The following is a 26444-nucleotide window of genomic DNA, read 5'->3' as shown; positions in this document are numbered from 1 at the left end:
ATATATGATATATCATTTATTTTATTCTCTATATTTTCTCATATACTGTACTGTGACATGGGTATGTCTTATCAATTATAATTATTGGTTATCAATCTAAAGAAATATTTGATCTAAAGAATTTTTTTTAAACCAATATTTATAAAATTGTTCTTGATAAAAAAAAAACCTTCTCATAAAAAAAAAAAACCTTTTATGATGGGTACAAGGCACAATGGGAGAGACTACAAAGACCTTGACTGTCCATAGATTTGCACATTATTACTTCATAGAAGAGAAGACCAAAAAATAGTGGAATAAAGTTTTTGTGCAAATGACCAAAGCTGTCAGCAAGTCAATTTCTAAACAGGAAACAAAAACCAACCATCCCATATTCTTTACCTAATTAAACAAATGATGTCTGAGGACTGGCAAAAATTCTTCACCTACTAATTTAAGAAATTACTTTCCCACATCAACAAAAATTGACCCCATAAAATACTAAAAAGTATTATTGAAAGGTCACTTTGTGGTAAAAATAGTTTTGTCGAAAAAAAAATTATTTAATCCTTGTCTGAAAATTGGTTCCAAAAATATTTCACACACAGTCCAAACATGAAAATCCCAATCCCAATCCCACTCTCACTCAAAAAACTAGTGACACCACCCACCAATCATGACCCACCAGGTACACCCTTATGGCCTCATCAATACAACACCTTATTCCCAATTGGTGAGTGTTTTACAGTTGCATAGTGCAGGTGAGTGAAACCTCAGACACAGCACAAAGATAGCTGTTATTGTATTTTATAGCCACTCTCCTATCTTTTCTCATTTTCTTAGTGTCCTGTCTTTCTCTCTCTACACTTTCTCTCACTAAAAATCCCCCTTTTTTTTTTCACTTCACAGTTCACACCCACAGAGACTAGAGTGTTAGAGAGAGAGAGAGAGAGAGAGAGATAACAGTAGGGTTTAATCTGAAGAGAAAACCCAAGCAAGAAAATTCTAAGCCAAACCCTAAAATTCCCATCTTCTTCTTCATTTTACTTTTGCTAAAAATCCTAGCTTTACTTTTGTTTGTTTGACTATTCAGCTAAAACCCTTACTCTTTAGACTCTACGCCCAGCTCAAATTTCAGCTCCAAACCCTAGTTTCAGACTTCAAGACCCACTTACAAAATGACCCATTTGCCCTCAATTTACCATCATGTCATTGCCATTTCGGGCTAGGTAAAGCTCACCCACATTAATGTGCTCTATAAAGTCTTTAATTTTGATGTTTGTTTGTTTAAATTTTTGATCTTTATTATTATTATTATTATTTTTTGTTGTTGTGGGGTTTTGATTTGGTGCATGTGGGTGTAGCTGAAAGAGAAAGAAAGAGGTGGGGGAAGCCATGGCAGGGGACGAGCATGGAGTTCTCTTGGCGTGTGTGATTTCAGGGACCCTTTTTACAGTTTTGGGTTCTGGTTCATTTTCTATTCTATGGGCTGTGAATTGGAGGCCTTGGAGGATTTATAGGTAACTAGTTTTTTTGTTTGAACTTTGGAAACTTTTGTGTTTGTTGCTATTATTGCCAAGATGGGATTAGATTTTAATCTAAGGTTGCATTATTAGGATTTATTGTATTTGGTAAGATTTACCAGTTAAAGGTTGTTATGTATGTAAAATTGTTGGCTTTAGTTTTAATGGAATTTAAAAGCATAATTAATTGAACACTAAAAGGCTGAATTTGTTGAGACTACTTCCTTTTTTAGTTTTAAATTTTAATTTTTCTAATCTTCAATAGAATTAAGAATTTGCAATGAAAAGAACATTAAAACCAATTCCATATGTTGTTGGAACATTCTGGCCCTTTTAACTATCAAAATGACCTGAACATAATGAGTTTATTATTTATCTCATATATGGGCATGTAATTGGTTTTCTCAGAACTGTTTTAATTCATGGATTTGATGATCCCAAAGTTTGATTTGTTAGCTTCCTTACCATAACCAGAAAAGATAATGGCAAGGGCACGTGTAAGAGGGGTGGAAAAATTGCAGTTTAAAGAAAAAATTGGGAGTGTAAAATTGGTAATTACTTAGAATTTGATAGAAACGTAGAGGAAAGCTGTTTGGAAATGTTGGCAAATGGATGTGGCACGAGAAAGCAGTTCATTTGCTGTCCTTGGCTATTGATAAGTAATAAACTTTATACCAGTGCACGGGATTCTTATATACAGTATAATTGGTTTGATTGTATCGTTTTTCTTGGTATGTTGCATTATTGTATTGGTTTAACACAAAATTTGGCGGCCTTTGTCTTTATGTGTTTTAAATGCGTCGTTAAATATTAAGGCTGCATTTGGCTAGTGATTAGATTTTTGTAAAGTGCTGAGAACAGAATATGGTATTGCGAACACATTTGGCAGGGCATTTTTGAGAAATGTTCTTTTTATAAGTATTTTTGAGAAATGTTTTTATGAAGTCTTCTGGAGAAAAATAGAAAATTGACAGGCTGTTTTCTATATTGACAATCTGTTTTCTATCTTTAGAAAAATGGTCCCTTTTTAATAACTAAAAATTTATAATGGGCAAGTGCTTCAAATTTTTTTCTTTTTAAATTATTAGTTTTTTTTGGGTGGGGGGGTGTTTCAATTTGTTTTCTGATCACCATATTTGAAAATTGTATTTGAAGAGCTGCAAATTGGGTTTAACTTACTTTTTATTTGTGAATTATTTCCTCATTTCCTGACTTGTGCTGCTACGATGGTAAGAATAGAATATGGCAGCAAAATGGTAACAGAGGCAGGTAATTAGGTCCATACTTTTGTAGGAAAATGTAAAAATTTAGAAAGACCTTGCATTCTAATAAGGAATCTTGAGGGAGAGATGATGGCAAATATTGAGAAGAGGATATGATGGATGAATATGTGAGGTTTCTTAGTGGGAAATTTTTTTAGATTAGTAAGTAATGTATTAAAAACACTAAAATGAGTGCAACCGGGGAAGTATACTTAAATGAACATCTTCTGAGAATGACTGTAAAGAAAACTAGTGAGGAACTTTAGCAAAACAGAGGAGAAAGAGTAAGGGTTCAGTAATTGGAAACTATAGCGGAATAATTAAGGATGAACTTTCTATTAGGTATATGGAAAAACTTGAAAAATGAGAACATTTGAATTATGTTTCTCTGGGTTCCCTTAAACTTGATGTACTATTGCTGATTGTATTGTATTTTTTTTCCAATATTGAAAAATTGCTTCTAAATTCTTTTGTACATTGATGGTTTCTAAATTTTATATTTTACAATTACTGTAAGTGATGTATTTCTTAAGTTCAGAGTATCAGTTTATTACATACTGCCAATTCTTCCTTGCTCATCCTGTAGTTTGCCCAAACTACAGTATTGTGTCTTTTGTTCTCAGTTTGTTTTTATTCCTTGTTTCTCTTTCCAGTTGGATTTTTGCCCGAAAATGGCCAGTTATCTTGCAAGGGCCGCATCTCCGTTTACTTTGTGGTATCTTGAATCTGTCTGCATGGATGGTTGTTATTTCTCCAGTTGTGGTGCTTATTTCCTGGGGATGGTGGTTGATTGTAATATTGGGTCGAGATATAATTGGGTTGGCTGTAATAATGGCTGGTACTGCTCTTCTTTTGGCATTCTATTCGATCATGCTTTGGTGGAGAACACAATGGCAGAGCTCAAGTATGTATTCTGTTGACCTTTTTATTGTTGAACTAATTAAATTACTAGTTTTGGCTACTCTGATCTGTTAATCTTATTTAGTTGGCGATCAAGTTTCCTAAGTTAGAGTTTGTACTGAGTTTCTTATGTTTGGTAACAAAAATGATATTTTGCTTCAACTTAATAATTGGGCTTGTTTCGCAAGATGCATGCTGTTTTGGATGCAATTCCCGCTTCCAAAGTGATATTTCTGGTTGCTTGTACTTGTATGAGGCTCATATATATATATATATATATGTTAAATAATTTTTATTTTTGGCTTCTTTTGAATAAGTTTTCAGAAAATGAGAATGTTTGTTAGTTCCTTTCAACATTTATTCTGCATAGTAGTCTATTAAATTTGAAATTACAGATGCCTTTTTTAAGTGATTGGAGATCATTTTTTAATGGAACTTTTGTAAAGGGATTTCAAATATTTCGTCTGCAATGGGCTTTTGAATATTTCATCTGCAATGGGAACCAAATGGAGTCAATTTACATGCTCAAATAGGCGCTAAAAACCTGGAATATTTTTCTTTTAATAAGCTGTATTAGAATGAGAAGAGACCTCATGCATGCACAATGTTTACATAAGATTCTCCTAAATTATTTTCTTATTTTCATAAATAATAAAAAAAATTATTAAAAAAGGGGGACCTAAAGCACACAGTGTAGTCCCCAAGACACAACTGCATGAATAAGGAATCCAAGAAATAAAAAAGAAGGCATACTGCCTAAAGGAGCAATCCACTGATACAACAACCTCAGAAACCTATACTATGCCTGTTGAAATGTCTTATTTTGTTCCCTGCCATATTGTCAACATTAGGCACAATAGTACCACTTTCCAAACACAGTGCTCTGTCACCCAAACCTCCATTATCAGCAATAAAAAAGAAAATCCCCCTGAATTTGGAATTTTTAATTCCAAACAATAGGAAAAATAACTACCATGTCTCTCTTTCAATATGGCAGCTAAGAAATTTGTGATCCCCATCATGCACTTTCAGTTTTACTTGACTTGCAGCACCAATTTCAGAAATCCTTTCCCTCCTAATCAAATTATCCACTCCAATGAGCTCTAGTTCAAATGGCACCTTCTTCCTTGTAGGAGCATGGTGGGTGAGGTAACGAGTTAAAGACCCCCCAGCTTTACAAATATTAATATATAACAAAATCCACCATATTCTCATAGATGCTGTCCGTGGACAAAAAAAGTCAACTTTTGGAGGCACCTTAGCCTGCAATATAGCATTCCCAGGGAAGCCAACAGCTGTAGTATCTAGCTCGGTAATGGAGGCTAAACTGTTAGACTTTAGTAGTTTATAGTTGTGCTGCATGACTCTAATTTGTTTGCTTAAACTGTGGTCTCTTTCCATCTAAAAACAAACAGCACCAATGTAAAAAGACCTTTTTCCTCTTGATCAAATTATCCACTGTGCCAATGAACTCTTGCTTAAATGGCACTTCCTCCCCATTGTAAGAGCAGGAAGGTAAGCTCATGGGTTCAAGGCCCATCGGGTACGTGTAGCTTATCAATACAAAAAAAGTTTTCCTGTAATGTTTTCCCCATAGATTATGTCCGTGGGGGTTAAAAAATTAACTTTTGGAGATAGGAATTAGGATCTAGCACGGTAATGGTGGCTACACACTTAACTTTTGGTAGTTTATAGTCTGGCTGATTGACTATAATTTGTCTGCTCAGAGTGGTCTCTTTCCAACTTGAAAAACAGAAAGCACATGAAATAGCGATAGCAAAGTGATTATGAAAGCTTGCAAAAGCTTTCTGAACATGAGTGGAATGGATCCTTACACTTTCAAATAAAGTGTGGTAAGGAAGCCCACCTCAGATGGCACATTTGAGCTTTTATAGATTCATAGTGGGTAAGACAAGGTGAACATTCTGCCTCAAGTATTTAGAGAAAAACATACTATTAAGGAGAAACTACTTACTATTTTATTATTTATTGACTATGGTTTAAATTTTGAGGTGCGGATACAAAGAGGGATAGGTTAGGAGGAAGAAAGAATGACAAAGGCAGAAGAAAACGGATAATAGGGAAATTAACAAGGATAATTGGTGGGTGGAGCAACCTATTAAGAAAAAGGGAAATGAAAGAATGGATAAAACGAGCAAGCAGAGAATATTCTTTGTTAATTGTTGTAAAAATGTGTTCTTTGAGTAATAGTTGATGGGAAGTTATATTTTATTTTGTTAAATAGATTTATTTCTATCTCTCTCACTCTCTCTCTCTCTTTTATTTTATAGGTAAGTTATGATCCTGGTGGGTCTTGAACCCATGACCTCACCTTCCACCTAAGTCTTACTAGGGAATGAGGTGCCATTCGAGCTAGAGCTCATTGGCATAGATTTGTTTCTATCTTGTTGTTTCTATCTCTAATTTAATTGTTAAGCTTTCTTTTCAATGCTGATAGGGAGAATGAAATATAGAGGGTGGGGGAATAATTTGTCATAGATTTGTAGTATGTCTTATTTATAAAAAAAAGAAAAGATTTATAGTATGTATTAACATGTTTGCACACACACACAGAGGCTTATAAAGTGGACTTTATCCATGCATTTAACTTCCTCCTTTTTGCTTTAACAGGGGCTGTTGCTATTCTACTTCTTCTGGCTGTCTTCCTACTCTGTGCATATGAGCTTTGTGCTGTGTATGTTACAGCTAGTTCAAGTGCATCTGAGCGATATTCACCTTCTGGTTTCTTCTTTGGTGTATCAGCAATTGCCTTGGCAATCAACATGCTCTTTATTTGCAGAATGGTATTTAATGGTAAGCCTTGTAATTTTCTCATCCTGATGCTTGTTTCTTTACTTACCTGATTACAGGGGTATAATTGCACTGTGGTACTTTGAATTACTCAAGGCATGAATCTTGTAGTTACTGCTATTGTTTTTCTTAACAACTTTCTTCCCTACTATACAGGAAATGGCTTAGATGTGGACGAGTATGTGCGGCGGGCATACAAATTTGCTTATTCTGATTGTATAGAAGTTGGTCCTGTGGCTTGTTTACCAGAACCACCAGACCCCAATGAATTGTATCCTCGTCAATCTAGTAGGCAAGTCATTATTTTTGCGCTGAAGTGTAGCTATTATATTTAATCAGCTGTTGCTGGATCTTCATATTGTTGATAGCTGTTGGTTATTACTAGGACGGCAAGGTTCTTTAAGTTTGTGATTTAAATAGTTGCACAATTTGTTTCACAACCTTCTTCATGGTTCAATGTAGACGAATTGAAAATGGGGATTTGTGCAGTATAGACTAGGTATTATTATTGTACTTCATTGAGGTTGACATGTTTCTTCTCTCCTTCCGGGAAGGGAGGGTGTGGTTGTTTTAAAATTAGATTGGGTGTTAGATTTTTCCCTGTTTAAAGCTTAAATTGCATATTTGGTCCTCAACCTTTGACATTTGTTTCAAAATCATCCTTATACTTTAAAATGTTTTAACAAGGTCCTTACCATCATTACTTATAAAAAAAAGGTCCTTTCCATCATTTGATGGATGGAAAATGCTGACGTAACAAACAGAATTTGTGAAACTGTGATCACTTTGATGACATGGCATGAATTTTCTTTGTCACATCAGCATTTCCATCAATCAAATGACGATAATGACCTTTTTGAAACAATTTTGAAAGTATAGGGACTAAATTTAAACAGTTTTTAAAGAATAAGGATGATTTTAACAAAGATCAAATATTGAAGACTGAATATGCAGTTTAACCTTGCTTCAATTTCTACTTGACAATTATGGTGCATATTTGATGTATCTGAATTTTATTCTTCCTCTTGAATCTTGTTCCATTGTCTTCCATATTTTAATTTTTGTTGCTTTGTATTTATAGGGCTTCACATCTTGGACTTCTCTACCTCGGCTCGCTTATGGTACTTCTTGTGTACTCCATCTTATATGGTGTAACAGCAAAGGAGGCACATTGGCTGGGAGCCATTACATCAGCTGCAGTTATCATTCTTGGTATGTTTTTAATCACTCTATTAGTATGTAATTGGCAGTTTGTATTGCTGTCTTTGCTTCGACAGCAATGTTATTACTTATTATGGTGCTAATTTATTCAAATGCATTTGTTGTCATGTAGATTGGAATATGGGTGCATGCCTGTATGGCTTTAAGCTTCTTAACAGTCGTGTTGCAGCATTGTTTGTAGCTGGCACATCTCGGGTTTTTCTAATTTGCTTTGGAGTGCATTACTGGTTTGTTATAAACTTTCTGCTCTCAAACATCAATTGTAATGTCACTGGTTTATGTCATTGTTGTCACAGTCATTGTATTTTCTTCTTCATTTTAGGTACTTGGGGCATTGTGTTAGTTATGCCGTTGTAGCATCTGTTCTATTGGGGGCTGCAGTTTCTCGTCATTTATCAGCTACGAATCCATTGGCAGCTAGGAGGGATGCCTTACAGAGCACAGTGATTCGTCTAAGAGAGGGATTTCGTAAAAAGGAACAGAACAGTTCATCTAGCTCTTCTGAAGGTTGCGGCTCAAGTATGAAACGCAGTAGTAGTGTTGAAGCAGGTCACCTTGGTAATGTAATTGAAGCAAGTGGCAGAAGTATGGCACAATGCACAGTTGATGGTGGTTCCTGGAATAATGTTGTCCTCTGTCGAACAGCTAGTTCACAAGAGGGAATAAACAGTGATAAGAGCATAGATAGTGGAAGGCCAAGTTTAGCATTGCGTAGCAGTTCCTGTCGTTCTGTCATTCAAGAGGCTGAGATAGGGACGTCGTGTGCTGACAAAAATGTTGATCACACTAGCTCCTTGATGGTTTGTTCTAGTAGTGGGCTCGAAAGCCAAGGATGTGAGTCTAGTGCTTCAACTTCTGCAAATCAACAAGCGTTAGACTATTTAGCTCTTGCCTTCCAAGAAAGGCTGAATGACCCTAGGATTACATCTATGTTGAAAAGAAGGGCAAGGCAAGGTGACCTAGAATTGACCAACTTATTGCAAGATAAAGGATTGGATCCTAATTTTGCCATGATGTTGAAGGAGAAGAACTTGGATCCAACTATATTAGCATTGCTACAGAGGAGTAGTTTGGATGCAGATAGGGATCATCGTGACAACACTGATATCACTGTAATTGACTCAAACAGTGTTGACAATGCTATGCCCAACCAAATTTCTTTGTCAGAAGAGCTGAGACTTCATGGGCTTGAAAAGTGGCTTCAATTGTCTAGACTTGTATTACACCATGTAGCAGGTACTCCAGAGCGAGCGTGGGTTCTTTTTAGTTTTGTCTTCATCCTTGAAACAATCATTGTGGCAATTTTTCGTCCAAAGACCATCAAAATCATTAATGCTACACACCAACAGGTAGTGGGATCTCTCTTCCTTCGACTAATTTTAATTTTATTTGGTGGCTGTCTGATGGGTTTTTAAATCATTCCAGTTTGATGGTGGGAACTAAATGGGTTTTTATACTCTAGAGGTGTTTTTGGTATGACATTGTTTCACCTCATTTAGATATTGGTGAAATGTTGTGTTTGTAGTTTGAATTTGGCTTCGCGGTGCTACTGCTCTCTCCAGTTGTATGTTCAATCATGGCTTTCCTACGATCACTTCAAGTGGAAGATGTGGGCATGACATCAAAACCCCGCAAGGTATGAGTGCATGTATTGGATATGGAAATATGGTGTTTTTATGTTGGAAGTGGTTACAGTTGAAATTTCTGCAGTGTGGAAGTCTTTGAAGTTGAATTGGATATGTATATAGTCTTGTAATTAACCTGTAAAAATGAATAAATTGTTTGTTCTTGAAGGAAGCTTACTTGCTTGTCTGTTCTGATCAGCTGTTTTCTGTAAGTTGAATGAAAGTGCTTATCTAAATAAAGGAATATGTAGGAGAAAAGCTGCTATGAGCCTACAAGCATTTTTGCGTACTTAATTTTTTTCTTTAACCCAGCTTTCCTACACAGAGTAAAAGCCTTTTAACAAAGGCTGGCACTACCACTTACTCCATCTCTAATCTAAGGTGACTTTATAAATATGGTAGTTCAGTTGCAAATTCCTGTACCAAATAGTTTATCTCCATCATATAACTAATTGTTACTTCTAACTCTAATACTTAAGCTATCTATTGCAATATGTAATTATTAATGCGTTTAACTTTGTGCATTAGTATCCATTATAAACTATTTCTTACAGCATTATTGGGTGTTTTATCTCTATTTTGCAATTTTTTGCAGTATGGCTTTATTGCTTGGCTACTCAGCACTTGCGTTGGACTGTTGCTTTCTTTCTTGAGGTATGGTCCATATGTTTCAATATTTCATTGTTCTGTTCGCATTTTTTCTACTGTGCTGATAATATTTAATGGAGCGCATATCCTTTGATGTATAAACATAATGATTCTGTGAATTTATACAACTGTTTTAGAGGTTCCTTTGAATGGTTGACTGATGTCAGTAGATCATGGCATCCAAAATTTGCTTGCCTTTTTTTAATTAGCATATAATTTGCTTTCATATTTCATTTTTAAAAATATTAAATTTTGTTCACATGGTGATCAATGTTCCAAAATGAATCCTCCATTTTCATAGTTATTTGTAGTTCCGAAATTGAGCTTTAAATGCAGCATTTTTGAATTTGATTGTTTATCAGCTTAATTGATTATCTTACATACAGTTCATCATATATGAGATTATAACAGCAATAGGTTCTAGATGTTCTATGATATACCGCAGACATCTAATAAAGTATATGGTATTCTATGATATTTTATTAGAATCCAGCTTAATTGATTATCTTACTATATTTGCTGGGTGTGCAGTCCAACTTTATTAGAGTTATGTTCTATGATATACCGCAGGGTGTGCAGTTAGGGAGATGTATGTCTATAACAATTTTGGTTAATTGGTCATGTTTGATTAAGATCAGTAAAGGCACCAGATGGATAGAGGATGGCCAAAAAGATAGACAAGTAAGTGAGGAAGATGGTCAAAGGCACCGCATGTGGCTTGAGGTTGAGCAGAGTGGCCAAAAAGGATCATGTAATTGATAAAATGTGGTCAGAATGGGGCTTGCTGCACCTTTACATATGCATCTAACTAATTTTTTTTTTTTTGGGGGGGGGGGGGAGGGGTTAGACTCAATCTTTTTCTTCCTTATTAGATGTTTCCGTGGTTCTATTTCTTACATGTTTTAGTGGTCTCTCCATCTTTAGCCTAGGTCAAGTAACAACAACACTTTTTTGGTTTGAGTGAGAATCATGAGAGTTCTAATTTCCCAATCACCCCATTGTACTAGGCTACTAGCTCTGGGATTGCCGGTAATTTGTTATGGTATCAAAGTAGGTGAACTTGAGTTTGAGAGTGAGTTTGGCATCAGCTTTAAGCATTAGCTTTTAGCTTTTAACTTTTTTGTATAGCTTTTTAAAACTTCACTTTTTCCCACTTTTTCTCACTTTTTCAAAAATTTTCAAGGTACAATTATACTTTAGCACACTTTAATAAAAAAGGTTTTAGCAAAAAGCTAGATAAGCTGTTCTCAAATGGACCTTGAATCTTGTCTCCACTCTACCTTCCACTTAAATGGTTAAAATTTCCACTTGTTGGGCACTACTTATTGAGGGGGAATTTAGGCCCACATATGTGGGGCAGTGTAGGAATAATGGTTAAGTGACAAAAATCATTAATTTTACCCTTTGATTATCAGCTTGAACTTTTGGGAATAGCATAATTTATCAGTTGGTTAATGGTCACTTTATACTGGTTAGTTTACATATGTTTATTGTATTTAGGTCTTGAAATACTTATAAAAAAAAAGTATTTAGGTCTTGAAGTGAAGAAAGAGTGATTCATTTGTACCCAGACATCTAATATTTGTCTAGGAACTCAAACAACTACATTATGATTAAATATGCTATTGAGTGATTGGGGTAGATCATAGGTTCAAACTTACAAACAAGACAATACAAAACTGCAATATGATTACTAAGAACATTTTCTTAATCAGATTCTTTCTCATCCTCCTTATATTCATGAATCAATTTTGATAAGTGATTTGTATTTAAAATCTGAAGTAAAAAACTTTTGTTTCTTTTTATTTTTGATGTGGCTGTTGCATTAGCTGAATATAAGGTTTTGATTGATATCTGTGTTTGTTTTGCAGCAAATCTTCAGTTCTTCTTGGATTGTCTTTGACTGTTCCACTAATGGTTGCATGCCTTTCTGTTGCCATTCCCATATGGATCCGTAATAATTACCAGTTCTGGGTTCCTCAAGTACAGTGTGCTGGTAATGCTGGAAATCATCGAACTCCTGGGACAAAGGAGGTTTGATCTTTATCTCTCACCCTCCCTGCACTTATGTAACTACATGATTATTTTTAAAATATACAGTTGTAAATGAGATCTTGATATGTGTTCTTGTATGAAATCTCATGCACACACTATATATTTATTTTTCAGATGGTAAGATATTTCTTTTAGTCATAATTAACATTTTTGGCCTTTCCACTGCTTCTAGGTTTGTTATCTTCTTATTTATTGATGTCCTCTTCGGGAGGCTGGTGTTGGCTACATTGGTATTACCAGATTTGCTTCTGCCGTTTATATTAACAAATGCACAGAACATGTGCTCAAAAGTGTGGCTAGTGTAGATAGGATCAGTTTTGTTGAATGCGTGTTCATTTATTTTATGTTATCCATACATGTACTTTTCCTATGTAAATTAAATCACAATCCTCTGTTTGTTTGTTCCTTTGTATATTGCTTTCTCTTCTCTTTATTTATACTGCCTCTTCTCCTTCTCCTTGCTTTTTTGCTGATTTTAGACTTGCTACATTTTCCTGATATTGCTGGTCTTGACATGTACATATATGACTTGTGGTGTGGGGATTCCCCTCTAAAGGAGTTCCCAGAGTTATTTTTGATAAGTCGGGATAGAGATTCTTCCATTGCAGATTTACTGCAACTCAACAATGGGATGAAGCATTGGGATCTTCATTTTTCCAGGTCGGTACAAGATTGGGAGCTGGACTTGTTGGGTAGGTTTATGGATTTAATTTATTCATCTTCTGTGCTTGGAAAGAGAGATGACAAGATGGTCGGAAGCCTAATAAGAGTAGGGGTTTTGAGGTATTAGGATATTACCGGCATTTATGTCCCTCTAATTCAATCCATTTCCATGGAAATCTATTTGGAGATCTAAGATCCCTCCTAGGGTTGCCTTCTTCTCTTGGAGTGCTGTGTTGGGGAGGATTTTGACTAGGGATAATTTATGGAGGAGAGGTATTAGCATGATTGATGGGGATGTCATCTGTAAACATAATGGGGAAAATGAGGATCATTTGCTTTTACAATGTCCTATAGTTTCCAAGATGTGGTCCTTGGTTTTTTGTTTGTTTGGCATCCATTGGGTTATGGATCTTCTAGTCTTGTGGCAAGGCAGTTTTGGTCGGCACTGTAATGCTGCAATTTGGAAGATTGTACCGTATTGCCTAATGTGGTGGATGTGGTGGGAGAAAAATGCTAGAAGTTTTGAAGGATTGTGAGCGGTCCATCATAGAGCTTAAATCTTTTTTTTTTTTTTTTTTTCTGGATTCAGTTATTGCTCTTCAAGCTTTCTTTTTCAGATTTGTTAGAGCTATGTTTGGTGGGACGTTGATGTTGGTTTTTCTTTGTATACTCCGTGTACCTGAAAGTTTTGCTGCTTTAATAAAGATTATTTCCATAAAATCTGATGATATAGGCAGTAACAAATCTTTATTCGTTGAAGGCCCATGTTCCACTTTTCTTTCCACTTTGTTGTTTTCCAATTAAATTTTTCCTTCCTTTCTTTCTGTATATACTGGTGACTGAGAAATCTCCTTGCTTTATTTTTCTCTCTCCATTATAACTGCTCTTTATTACTAATTACTTCAATAATCTTATCTGGCTGTTTACATAAAGCGCCTTAAATATAGTCTTTCTTGCAGAACTTTACTAGCTGTTTGTATTTTAGCTGTAACATCTAATGACACATCATTTCATTCTTTGAATTTTAAGGCACTTGTGCATTTGAATTAATCCAATAATTCTTTTATCCTGGAATTTGTTTTAAAATATCTAGCTTTCCTTTCTCAGTTCTTGTTATAAATTGTTCTCCTGCAGGGTGTTGTTCTGGCCATTTGCATATCAGTATTTGCTGGATCTGTATTAGCTCTAGGTGCAATAATATCGGCAAAGCCTTTAGATGATTTAGGATACAAGGGATTGAGTGGTGACCTGAAAAGCTTTAGCTCTCCTTATGAATCGTCCGTGTACCTTGGCTGGGCGATGGCATCTGCAATTGTTTTAGTGGTTACTGGTGTGCTGCCAATTGTTTCGTGGTTTGCAACGTATCGGTTTTCTCTTTCCTCTGCCATCTGTGTTGTGATATTCTCAGGTAGATTGTCTAAATTTTCTTTGGCTTTGATTTCTGTACCCTTCAATTGGAACTCCATTGGGTTATATTGACATGTTATCCATGTATTCTTTGCTGCTGCGATTTCTTCGTAGTTGTTCTTGTGGCATTTTGTGGTGCATCCTACTTGGAAATTGTCAAATCTAGGGAAGGCCAGGTTCCAACAAACACTGATTTCCTGGCTGCTTTACTGCCTTTGGTTTGTATTCCAGCAGTGCTATCACTTTGCTCTGGTTTTTATAAATGGTGAGTAACTACTCATGCGAATTTAGTTTAGTAACTTAGTTGTATTCCAGCAGTGCTATCACCTTGCTCTGGTTTTTGTAGATGGTGACTTACTACTCGTGTTAATTTAATTTAGTAACTTAGCTGTACCATTTAAGTTAAACAAATGCATTGTTCAGAAATTTTAAAGAAACAGCCACTCTATAGTATGATGGCTGCTTGCTCCTTCTAATGCGCTATGGTAAATTTTGTAGGAAAGATGATGATTGGAGACTTTCTCGAGGTGTATATGTATTTGTTAGCATTGGCCTTCTCCTTCTGCTTGGTGCAATATCAGCTGTTACAGTTGTTGTCAAACCTTGGAGTGTGAGGCTCACTTTGGTGTTTGCAGCTTATTTTAGATTAAAGTTGTAGTGCACCTGTCTAACTTGGTGCCTTTTTCTTTTTAATTGGAAACAGATTGGAGTAGCATTTCTTTTGGTTCTTCTCATGATGGTACTAGCTATTGGTGCTATCCACCACTGGGCTTCAAACAATTTTTATTTGACCAGAACACAGATGTTCTTTGTTTGTTTTCTTGCTTCTCTTTTGGCTTTGGCAGCATTTCTTGTTGGATGGTTTGAAGGTTAAAAACAGAATCCACTACCACCAAATATTATTTTGCTACCCCCACATTGTCTTAGTTTTCTTGCAAAAAACATCATGATGCAGCTTATGACATTTCCTTTTTGACCTTTTCTGTTCAGATAAACCATTTGTTGGAGCATCGGTTGGTTATTTCTTGTTTCTGTTTCTTCTTGCTGGAAGAGCATTGACTGTGAGTTATATTGATCTAACTTCATTCAAACTTTGAATCTTTATGTTTGTATTTTATTTTGTCTTATTTCTGGTTGTTTTACCTTATCTACATTTGCATTATAGTATAACCTATTTTTTGCAGGTTCTTCTTTCACCTCCAATTGTTGTTTATTCTCCAAGAGTATTGCCTGTATATGTCTACGATGCTCATGCAGATTGTGGAAAGAATGTCAGGTTTGTCGAGTGTCCTGTTTTAATTTTTCTTTCATTTTAGTGTATTCTAACTCTTTTGTAACTTGTTGTGCTGTACATTCGCTATCAGAATGTTGTGTAATGAGTTACCAAATATATTATTCACATCTAATATCTGTCAATGAAATTGCTTGACAGTGCTGCATTTCTAATGCTTTATGGGATTGCATTGGCAACTGAGGGCTGGGGGGTTGTTGCCAGTTTGAAAATTTATCCACCATTTGCTGGTGCTGCTGTGTCAGCAATTACTCTTGTTGTAGCCTTTGGATTTGCTGTCTCTCGGCCATGCTTGACTCTCAAGGTTTGTGCATTAACTGTGACCAATATGTTGAGGTCCGTTTATGATTAAATGTCTGCCTTGGGCATCATTCCCTCATTGTCTCTTATTTGATTTCTTAGAGTTTTGAATATGAGATTGCAATTCTTTAGGAATGGTTGGTTACGCATCCTGTGTATGTGAACCATATCCTCTTTTGAATAAAATTATATTTATTTCTAAAACAATTTCCTCAATTGGCAGATCACCAGTCTTATATCATGATAGCATGAAAGGTGTTTTTGAGATTGTTATATGAAAGAACTGTGTTCATTGATTCATGTCTCTCTTCATAGTTTTGCTTCCATTAAGAAGATTTTTTTTACTTCAATCTCCAGACGATGGAAGATGCTGTGCATTTCCTCAGTAAGGAAACTGTTGTTCAAGCAATCGCTCGATCTGCAACGAAGGTGTGTTTGATTTTGTTACAATCTGGCTTTTGAACCTTATCCTAAGATTTCCAGATAATTACCAACAATCCTTCTTTTTTTTTTGGGGGGGGGGGGGGTGTTGGGATTCATCATTGTGGCTTGAGATTTGTTATATTTGAAGTGTAGCTTGTTCTTGATTATCTTGTCAACTTAACTCAACTCAACCAAGCATGATTTTCTGTGACTATTGCAGTTTGGTATATCAATTAATTTTTTGTTATCTAGAGTTTCTGATCAATGCTATTGTTTGTCTTTGGTTTTCTATCTCACCACTACACATGCATACCTATGTTAACACATGCCCATGTGCACACGCACATATTATGGTTAGTCAGTTTTTTCTGTTTATTAGTACATTGCATAAACTTGTACTTAGATGTTGGTGAGATGTACTGTTCTACTTGGTCTTTGTTTATTTCCTTACTTTTCCCATGTGCTTGTGATTATGGTGCTATGCTTGGTGTTCGAAGCTATATTCAAAAAATCTTACTGGTGTTGTCTAATATGGAAGCTTGCATGTACTACAAATTTTGTCACCGATATAACTGGTATTGGGCCAGGCAATATTAAAGAAGGTAGTCATTAATAAAAACTCCTTGACCATGGTATATAATTTGAACTACTTTTACGAGTTCTGCTTCTGCGGTGATATAGATTAAACTACTGTTGAAATTAAAACATTGAAATGAGTGTACCCCACCCCTTCTCTTCCCCTCTCTTTAGCCAAGGCATATATGGTTGTTCCCTTGCATTTCAACATTGCTCATGATTAGAGGTGGCGATACTGATTTTTGACAATGTGATGATTGATGATATCGTAATGGTTACAAATTGTTACAGAAGATATCCACCATAGTCAAAAACTTATTAGATACTTTGTTATAAATAATCTGAATGTGCTTTCTATTTGCTGGCACTACAATCATGGGACAGTTTTGGACAAGTTCTTGTTTCAATAAGTTAATAATATACAGCTTGTCAGGCAGAGATATCAAAATTTATCTACATTTAAGCAGCTAATTTTCTTCCAGCAAATGATTGGGAAGCGATACCTCAAACACAAGGGAATGGAGGCACATAGGGGAGTTTTCATCTAAAAATAATAATACTACGAAGGATAAAGATTAAGTTGTCCAGAACAAAAGCAGACTTTTTAGATGCCAAAAATGCTAACTTGTGAAAACATATCTGAGAACCTATTGGAAGCGGTGCAACTCTAATCTAAATATCCTTCCTTTTTCACAAAAAAAAAAAAAACAAGAAAACTCAATTTTTTTGATTAATACAACAATGCTGGTGTTGGATGATGAACTAAACTGCCCAATGGAAATTTATTGATGTCATAAGTTATTATCTCCTTGCATGGTACATATTTGATGGTAGTGTCATCATAACATTGACAACAATGTTGGATATCAGCTGTATATGGTAGCTATGCCTTTTGCTAATGGTAATTTATATTTTTCAACACATAGCTAGAAACTTGTATTTGCTTTACCAGTTTACCTCTTATTTCAGGATGGTAGCTCATTTTTTTCGATGTCACATATTTTATTTTTTAATAATTTTGGCACACTTTTAGAAGAAAATTATTCCTTTTTAATTGTGAAGTTCATTGGAGTTCAATTTATTTGTCTCACAGACCCGAAATGCACTATCTGGAACATATTCAGCTCCTCAGAGATCTGCCAGCTCAGCAGCTCTTCTGGTAGGAGACCCTACCATTATGAGAGACAGGGCTGGAAATTTTGTGCTTCCTAGGGCTGATGTCATGAAACTCAGAGACCGTTTAAGGAATGAAGAATTAGTTGCTGGATCATGCTTCTGCAGAATGAGATATAAAAGAATCTTCCGCTGTGAACCTGCCAATGATGTAGATCATAGAAGAGAAATGTGTGCTCATGCACGTATTTTGGCTTTGGAAGAGGCCATCGATACTGAATGGGTGTACATGTGGGATAAATTTGGTGGTTATTTACTTCTTTTGCTTGGTTTGACTGCTAAGGCAGAACGAGTTCAGGTGACCTATAAAAAGAAATCCTGAACTGCTTTCTATGCATGCTGTTTTTAATTGTAGATAATGATATAATTGTTTTTGTGCTGTTGTAGGATGAGGTTCGCCTGAGACTATTTCTTGATAGCATAGGATTTTCAGACTTAAGTGCCAAGAAAATAAAAAAATGGATGCCAGAGGACCGCAGGCAGTTTGAAATTATTCAGGAGAGGTAGTTACTAGTTGAAAAAGAAATACTTTGCTCCTTGTGAATTTGGGTTTTGCTATTTTCCATATTGGAAAATCATAATATTTTAGTGTTTCTAAACCTCTATCTAAATGAATTTTGTAGCTACATAAGAGAAAAGGAGATGGAAGAGGAAATCTTAACGCAGAGACGTGAAGAAGAGGGAAGAGGTAAAGAAAGAAGGAAGGCTCTCCTGGAGAAAGAAGAACGTAAATGGAAGGAGATAGAAGCTTCACTTATTTCGTCTATTCCCAACGCTGGCAACAGAGAGGCTGCAGCCATGACAGCTGCAGTTCGTGCAGTTGGAGGTGATGCTGTTCTTGATGATTCTTTTGCACGAGAAAGGGTTGCAAGCATTGCACGAAGGATACGCACAGCTCAATTAGCTCGCCGAGCACTTCAGGTTGAGTTTTTCAATTATAATATGATTTTTGGTTCGCCAGTCAAGCATTAATATATATAAAGTAAACAACAGGAGTGATTATGCCTTTGCCTCTAGGTACAATTACCACTTATATTAGATACTCTTTCTTTGGATTTTTGACAAATTACCACTTGTATTCAATGTCCCACTCTTGAAGTTTTCTAGATCTGTGCAAATTTTGTCCAAGCCATATCCATATTTCTTTCGACAGGAAGGTGATCCACTAACCCCATCTTATTGTCACCATATACATATCTACACATATCATTGAGTCCAGACCATCACCTACATTTATTTCAATCTTACGTAATTATTTTTCCCACCTGTTCTAGTCTAATTTATTTGGACCTCCCTGATTTCTGATAGTCAATGGAGACAATTTTTGGTATTCTCAACCAGTCTGACTCTGAAACTATTGCTTGTTAACGTCATTGGCAGACAGGGGTTACTGGTGCTGTATGTGTTCTTGATGATGAACCAACTGCAAGTGGCAGAAACTGTGGCCAGATTGATCCCAGTGTATGTCAGAGTCAAAAGGTTAGTTTTTCCATTGCGGTGATGATCCAACCAGAGTCTGGACCTGTTTGTCTTTTAGGCACTGAATTCCAGAAAAAAGTATGTTGGGAAATTCTGGTGGCTGGTTCTGAACAAGGTATTGAGGCTGGACAAGTTGGGCTTCGATTGATTACTAAAGGTGATAGACAAACAACTGTTGCAAAAGAGTGGAGTATCAGTGCCACAAGTATTGCAGATGGAAGGTCTGGGCTTTTTCTTTATTAGAATGTACTTAGCACAATTCAGCAAGATTGTAGTGCATATGCTTTTCTTCTCTCTTTTGTAGAGTTTATTTTGTACTCATTCATCTCCCATTGCATGTCTCTGAGTCATGGTTTCATTGTGCTGTTATTGTCAGTACTTCATTTACTAGAACTCACTTTCACTGGTGTTCTATAAATGCTTTGCAGGTGGCATATTGTGACAATGACAATTGATTCTGATTTAGGTGAGGCATCTTGTTTTCTGGATGGTGGTTTTGATGGCTACCAGACTGGGTTACCATTGCGTGCGGGTAATAGCATTTGGGAGCAAGGGACAGAAGTTTGGGTTGGTGTTAGACCACCTATAGATATTGATGCATTTGGGAGATCGGATAGTGAAGGAGTTGAGTCCAAGATGCATATCATGGATGTTTTCATTTGGGGAAGGTGCTTAACTGAAGACGAGATCGCTGCTCTTCATGCTGCTGTTGGATCAGCTGAGTACAATGCCATTGATTTTCCGGAAGATAACTGGCAATGGGCTGATTCACCTTCTAGAGTATGTGCCTTTCAATGCTTTAATATATTGAATCATAGTGTATTTGGTTGATTTAAAAAAGGCTGAAGATAAAATTTAATATGTTTTGCTGACCCTGTTCACTCTTTTCTGCTTTCTATAGATTGATGGGTGGGACAGTGATCCTGCTGATGTAGATCTATATGATAGGGATGATGTAGATTGGGATGGGCAGTATTCAAGTGGGAGAAGAAGAAGGTTGGACCGTGATGGGGTTGTGGTTGATGTGGATTCTTTTGCCCGGAGATTTAGGAAACCCAGGATGGAAACACAGGAAGAAATTAATCAACGGATGCTTTCAATGGAACTGGCTGTCAAAGAAGCCCTCTGTGCAAGAGGAGAAAGACATTTCACTGATCAGGAGTTTCCTCCAAATGATCAATCGTTGTTTGTAGATCCTGAAAATCCCCCTTTGAAGTTACAGGTGTGTTTTCCTGACTAATTGATTGCTGTTAGATGTATTATTATATTGGGGGTTTACGCATTGTCATTCTTTGATTGATTTTCTTAATTCTGTTAGTCTCTCTTTTTGATTGGTTTGTATTCTTTTCAGTGCATTGAGTTTACTATCGAAAATTCATTCTGCTTTCATTATCAATAAAGCTGTTATTACCTATCAAAAAATATATAGGGAGGGGTTTGGGGGTCAGTGATGTGTTATTAACGTGGTTGCTGCAATCTTATTGGCTTCCCAATATAGGTTGTTTCTGAGTGGATGAGGCCTACTGAAATTGTGAAAGAGAGCCGTCTGGATTCTGGTCCATGCTTATTTACCGGGGCCGCAAATCCTTCAGATGTTTGTCAGGTTTGGTCCATTTTGCAACATGTTATGCAAAGCTTTAGTCTGAACCATGTACATTTTTGTTAAGAGTTGCATCTCTTGAAAAAGTTGGTTGAGTGCTTTTCTTGCTTTACTAAATTGCTCAATTGTCTATTGAACAGGGCCGATTGGGTGATTGTTGGTTTTTGAGTGCTGTGGCAGTTTTAACGGAAGTTTCACGAATATCAGAGGTGATTATAACTCCAGAATATAATGAGGAAGGAATTTACACAGTCCGCTTCTGTATTCAGGTAATTAGCTTTTTTTTTTTTTTTTTTTTGGTGGAGGGTGGGGGTTGGGTTTGAATCAAATGTTTTCTATACATCTGCTATGAGTTGGTATAATGGGAGTGTGCATTTCAGATGACATGCCTGCACTTCATGCTGGAGAGAACCAATGGCTTGTTTCCTGTTTTTGACTTCTCTTGTAATGTAATGAACAAATTTAATTACCTTTTCTGGTACTAGCAGAAAGACCTTTGACGTGTTAGCTGAAAGAACCAAAAGTTCTAAAAGCACTTAAAAAGCTTATGTGGAAAACTATCTCTCAATATATATATACCCAGTTCCATCATAGAATTTCAGTATATGATTAGAAGGTTCAATTGCTATAAATTTTTTGCGGAAAAGTTATTCAATGTCTATAATTTTGGAATTGAAGTTGTCTCCGTGCCATCAAGTAGGGTAGTTTTCTTTTCTTGGTCTACTTCTTTAGGTAGGATCCTAACTATAGATAATTTTCAGAAGAGACGTATTTTATTACTTGATTGGTGCTATATGTGCAAAAGGTACGCGGAATTGTTGGACCATCTACTTCTTCACTGTCCCATAGCATATGAGCTGTGGTCCATGGTCTTTGGTTTGTTTTGTATTAATTGGGTTATGCCGGAGAGGGTTATTGAGCTGTTTGCTTCTTGGCTGGGTCAGTTCAGTTGACACTGAAATGTAGCTCTCTAGAGGCTTGTGCTTCATTATTTATTTTGGTGTCTTTGGTGGGAAAGGAATGCTAGATGCTTTGAGGATTGTGAACGATCAATTTCCGAGATCAATTCTCTTTTCTTTCTTACTTCCTTCAATGGAGTCTAGTTTTACCTGCTTTGGGCTCTTGATGCTCTGCCCCTGTAGTACATTTCCAGTTTAATTGGGTGGTTTTATTTATATAAGTTTCATGTTACTTATATATATATAAAAAAAAAAAAAATTCTCTATCTAGGGAAATTAGCTGATAATTGCATTAAGACATTGGCCAATGCCAATGCCAATGCCCAGCATTCCACCAAAGGGACTAGGGGTGTAACTTCTCCTCACCAAGTTGGGAAAGATCCAATTTGGTCTGGTTTTGGTTCTTTAGTAGTTGGGGTGTAGACCCATTTTAGAGGAATCCCTCTTGGCTTTGCTTGAAGAATTACCTTGCTAAATTTCTGTTCAGGAATATGGATTTTTGTTAGGTTGTGGTTCCCACTCTTGACGACTTATTGTCATCAATCATGATATTCAGTGCTACGTTATGTCTTGCCATAATAGATACCTGATGTTTATTACAATAGTTTCTGTTGGTTATTTTTGTGATTAGTATGCTAGCAACTGCATATTATGGTTTTTTGTCTCTGTTTAGGGTGAGTGGGTTCCAGTTGTTGTCGATGATTGGATTCCATGCGAAGCACCAGGTAAACCAGCATTTGCTACCAGTAGGAAGGGAAATGAGCTCTGGGTTTCTGTATTGGAGAAGGCGTATGCCAAATTGCATGGCTCTTACGAGGCACTAGAGGGTGGGCTTGTTCAGGATGCTCTAGTGGACCTCACTGGGGGTGCTGGTGAGGAAATTGACATGAGGAGTTCCCAGGCCCAAATTGATCTTGCAAGTGGTAGGCTGTGGTCTCAATTGTTGCGCTTCAAACAAGAGGGGTTTCTGCTTGGTGCTGGGAGTCCATCAGGTTCTGATGTGCACATTTCTTCCAGTGGCATTGTGCAAGGGCATGCTTACTCTTTATTGCAGGTATGTTCTGAAGCTACTTCTCTTATAATATCTGTCATATACCCACTTAAAAAATTGATGGTGATAAATTTTCTCTAATTAACAATTATTTAGGTTAGAGAAGTTGATGGCCACAAGCTTGTTCAAATTAGAAATCCATGGGCTAATGAAGTTGAGTGGAATGGACCTTGGTCTGACTCATCTCCTGAATGGACTGATAGGATGAAGCACAAGCTGAAGCATGTTCCACAGGTAGTTATACTGCTTCCGTATTATATAAGAGGAGTCTTATGTGGTTTTACTTTTTTGAGTTTTGTTTTTTCTTTATTGTTTTGTGATAATTTAGATCATATTACATTGGACATAATCTGAATTTTTTTTACAAGATAAATGCATGAATCATGATCAGGATTTTGCAACTATTTTAATTTGTTGTCTTTAGTGAAATCTTATTGCTAATTGCCTGAACTTCTACTTCTCGAACAGTCAAAAGATGGTATATTCTGGATGTCTTGGCAAGACTTTCAGATTCATTTCCGATCAATATATGTTTGCCGTGTATACCCCCCAGAGATGCGCTATTCTGTTCATGGCCAATGGCGTGGTTACAGTGCTGGTGGGTGCCAAGATTATGATACGTGGCATCAAAATCCACAGTTCCGATTGAGAGCCAATGGACCAGATGCATCATTACCAATTCATGTCTTCATTACCTTAACTCAGGTATACTTTGAAATGAATCTTTGTATCTATAGAGAGCACAATGGTTTTTCACTGGGTCTTTTCCAACTTTTCTGTCATTTTCTGTATGTAGGGTGTGGGTTTCTCAAGAACTGCAGCTGGCTTTAGAAATTATCAATCCAGTCATGATTCTATGATGTTTTACATTGGGATGCGGATACTTAAAACCCGTGGCCGCCGTGCTGCTTACAACATATACCTGCATGAATCAGTTGGTGGGACGGATTATGTCAATTCTAGAGAAATATCATGTGAAATGGTTCTGGACCCTGATCCAAAGGGTTATACAATAGTGCCTACAACTATACACCCTGGGGAAGAAGCACCATTTGTTCTTTCTGTCTTCACAAAAGCATCAATAAGCCTTGAAGCTTTATAGCACGCAGATGGCTCTTCATTTGGTTTTCTGTACATCAGGCTGAGGGCATATCTGCAGAATTTTTGAATTGCTTGTGTTGTCCGTGGATCATGAACTCCTGAAGGCAGTTTTTGTACCCCCTTGTCCACAGAATCACTAGGTAAGTTTCTGACTTTTCTTCCGCCATATTATTTTTGATTGGATTATTTAGACTCACTCTCACTAGCATATCCAATTCTTACCCAATAAAAGTAAAAGGTTATTGAGGGATGATGCATAATGTGTAGCAATGAGGGCGTTTTTGTTGACTCCAATACTGGACTTTAATTATAGGGTTTTTATTTTTGTGCAGGTTATATGATGTGATTCTTCTGTATGAGGATGGCCATCAAGTTTTCTATCCATCGGACTAGTGCAACTCTAATCTTCATTCTTTCTGCAAAGTTCACAACTTGAATGATATGATTCCTGAAAAAGCTGCAGTGCATTTATCTGGACAAGAGGGTGTTCATGAAATGTAGTGGCTCCCCCAGCCTGTCTCTTGGGTTATATGCTTCTTCTGCATGGCTTTGAAGAGGGTTCTTGGGGTTTTCTGTACATAAGTGGGTAGTGTAAGGAATATAGGGGGGTGTGTAATCATGTAAATGATGGGAAAAAGAGAGAGTAAAAAAGAAATAGGAAAAATAAGTAGTAAATGCCTAGTTAATGGGGAACACAGAAAAGCATTGTTAGCTGAGAAAGGAATTCGGCTGCAGTTTTGAAAAGTGCTTTCTAATCGGAAAATATTTGTACAAATGTATGTTGTTTCAATATAATCCCCAATTTATTTGTTTTAATCTTATTTAATGGCCATTTCTGTGTCTCTTTTCTTTTCAAATACCATTTCCTCCCCTATAAAGTATTTTGGTTTAAATGTTTCTTATCAAGGGGGTAACACAAGTCTTGACTCATGTATTCTTCCCTTGGATAAAGTTGACAAGGCATCTCATGTCTTATAAACCAGACTCTTCAAAAAACTAGAAAAGTGATGGATTTTAAGGTGCAGAACGGAGATTGAAGCAGAAAATACTTATAATTGAGATCAATCAATCTGTGACATCCAATTTGGTCTATTTGGTCCAATTTTGTCTATTGAGTCCAATTTAATCTATTCGGTCTAATTCAATCTACTTTGGGTTGAGTTGAGAGTACCTATTTTAAATATGAATTTATTAAAAAATATAAATTTAAACTCATTCCAAATTTTATTGAATTTGATTAATTTAATCCAAATTTGTTTAATATATATTTATTAATGAATCCAAACTCATTTCAAACTCATCGATTTATTTTTTTTATTTTACTTAATTAAAAAGAGACCAACTTAACATCACTTATATTTTTAAGTTCGAAAACACTATTAGATCATATTGTTAAGTTCCAAAACACTATATTTAGTCGTGAGATATGACATATATCGAGTTATATTATGTATACTAATTACTATTACCATTTGCAATGGTTAAAACAATCTCTGAGTGGGGCCATATGATTTTGTCTACAGATACTAATTTAGAGTGAGCTGTTCTCAGGATCTCTTGAGCCTCTGTTCTATTTTGAACTTGTGCTACAGATATAAAAAAGAAGAAGAAGATATTTTGCTTCAACTTACAGATCCAGAAAATGAGAATGGTTGGTAGTTCCTTTTAGCATTTATTCTTCACAGTAGTCTATTAAGCAACTGTTGCAAAGGAGTATCAGTGCCAAAAGTACTGCAGATGGAATGTCTGGGCTTTTTCTTTATTAGAATGTACTTAGCACAATTTAGCACGATTGTAGTGCATGTGCTTTTCTTCTCTCTTTCGTAGAATTTCTATTGTACCCATTCATTTCTCATTGTGTGTCTCTGTGTCATTGTTTTATTGTGCTGTTATTGTCAGTACTTCATTTACTAGAACTCACTTTCATTGGTGTTCTATAAATGCTTTGCAGGTGGCATATTGTGACAATGACAATTGATGCTGATTTAGGTGAGGCAACTTGTTTTCTGGATGGTGGTTACCATTGCATATGGGTAAATAGCATTTGGGAGCAGGGGACACAAGTTTGGAAAAAATCGGTGGACTTTTACTTCTAGTGAGTAGCAATTGAAGCACCTGAAATTTGAATATTCATTCGGGTTTGATGGGTAGAGGATGGGTGGAAAGAGAAGGAGAGACAATGTATTGAAGTAAGACTGTAAGAGTAATGAAGAAAAAGGAAAGTGCGGAAATTAAAGATGATGAATGTGTACAAACAAAGTATATGTGAAGTTTAAACCGCCCAAAATATTATTTGAAAAAAAAACCTATTAAAGATGAATATGTAAAAGTCAATTTATTAATATATTTAATATTATCAAAAAATTAGAGGAGCAGATCAATAAATAATAAAAAGGT

At 36.1% G+C, this 26444-nt stretch overlaps 1 protein-coding gene across 1 annotated transcript; it reads left to right on the top strand.

Moving 5' to 3' along the window:
• Positions 1–842: 842 nt before the first annotated feature.
• Positions 843–24879, top strand: LOC142606918 (calpain-type cysteine protease DEK1). The gene is made up of 32 exons (XM_075778289.1): positions 843–1208; positions 1344–1499; positions 3418–3668; positions 6296–6478; positions 6632–6767; positions 7557–7687; positions 7809–7923; positions 8019–9045; positions 9222–9332; positions 9917–9975; positions 11841–12003; positions 13822–14095; positions 14209–14359; positions 14593–14704; positions 14798–14963; positions 15085–15155; positions 15279–15370; positions 15527–15689; positions 16043–16114; positions 17778–18155; positions 18245–18360; positions 18481–18778; positions 19238–19557; positions 19765–20116; positions 20238–20558; positions 20835–20939; positions 21077–21205; positions 22569–22949; positions 23043–23180; positions 23415–23651; positions 23743–24187; positions 24380–24879. The coding sequence occupies exons 2-31, from the start codon at positions 1375–1377 to the stop codon at positions 24046–24048; spliced, it is 6483 nt and encodes a 2160-aa protein (XP_075634404.1). The 5' UTR covers positions 843–1208; positions 1344–1374; the 3' UTR covers positions 24049–24187; positions 24380–24879.
• Positions 24880–26444: the final 1565 nt, after the last annotated feature.

Source organism: Castanea sativa, chromosome 8 (genome assembly GCF_040712315.1).
Source record: "Castanea sativa cultivar Marrone di Chiusa Pesio chromosome 8, ASM4071231v1".
Classification (NCBI taxonomy): Eukaryota; Viridiplantae; Streptophyta; class Magnoliopsida; order Fagales; family Fagaceae; genus Castanea; species Castanea sativa.
This window is presented reverse-complemented; position numbering and strand designations above follow the sequence as displayed.

What these genes read in the sequence shown, in the direction of transcription:
- LOC142606918 (XM_075778289.1), top strand. Translation starts at nt 1,375, where the DNA reads ATGGCAGGGGACGAGCATGGAGTTCTCTTGGCGTGTGTGATTTCAGGG. An exon ending in TGACATCAAAACCCCGCAAG is followed by an intron (nt 9,333 to 9,916) that starts GTATGAGTGCAT and finishes AATTTTTTGCAG; the next exon opens with TATGGCTTTATTGCTTGGCT. An exon ending in TAGCTCGCCGAGCACTTCAG is followed by an intron (nt 18,779 to 19,237) that starts GTTGAGTTTTTC and finishes CGTCATTGGCAG; the next exon opens with ACAGGGGTTACTGGTGCTGT.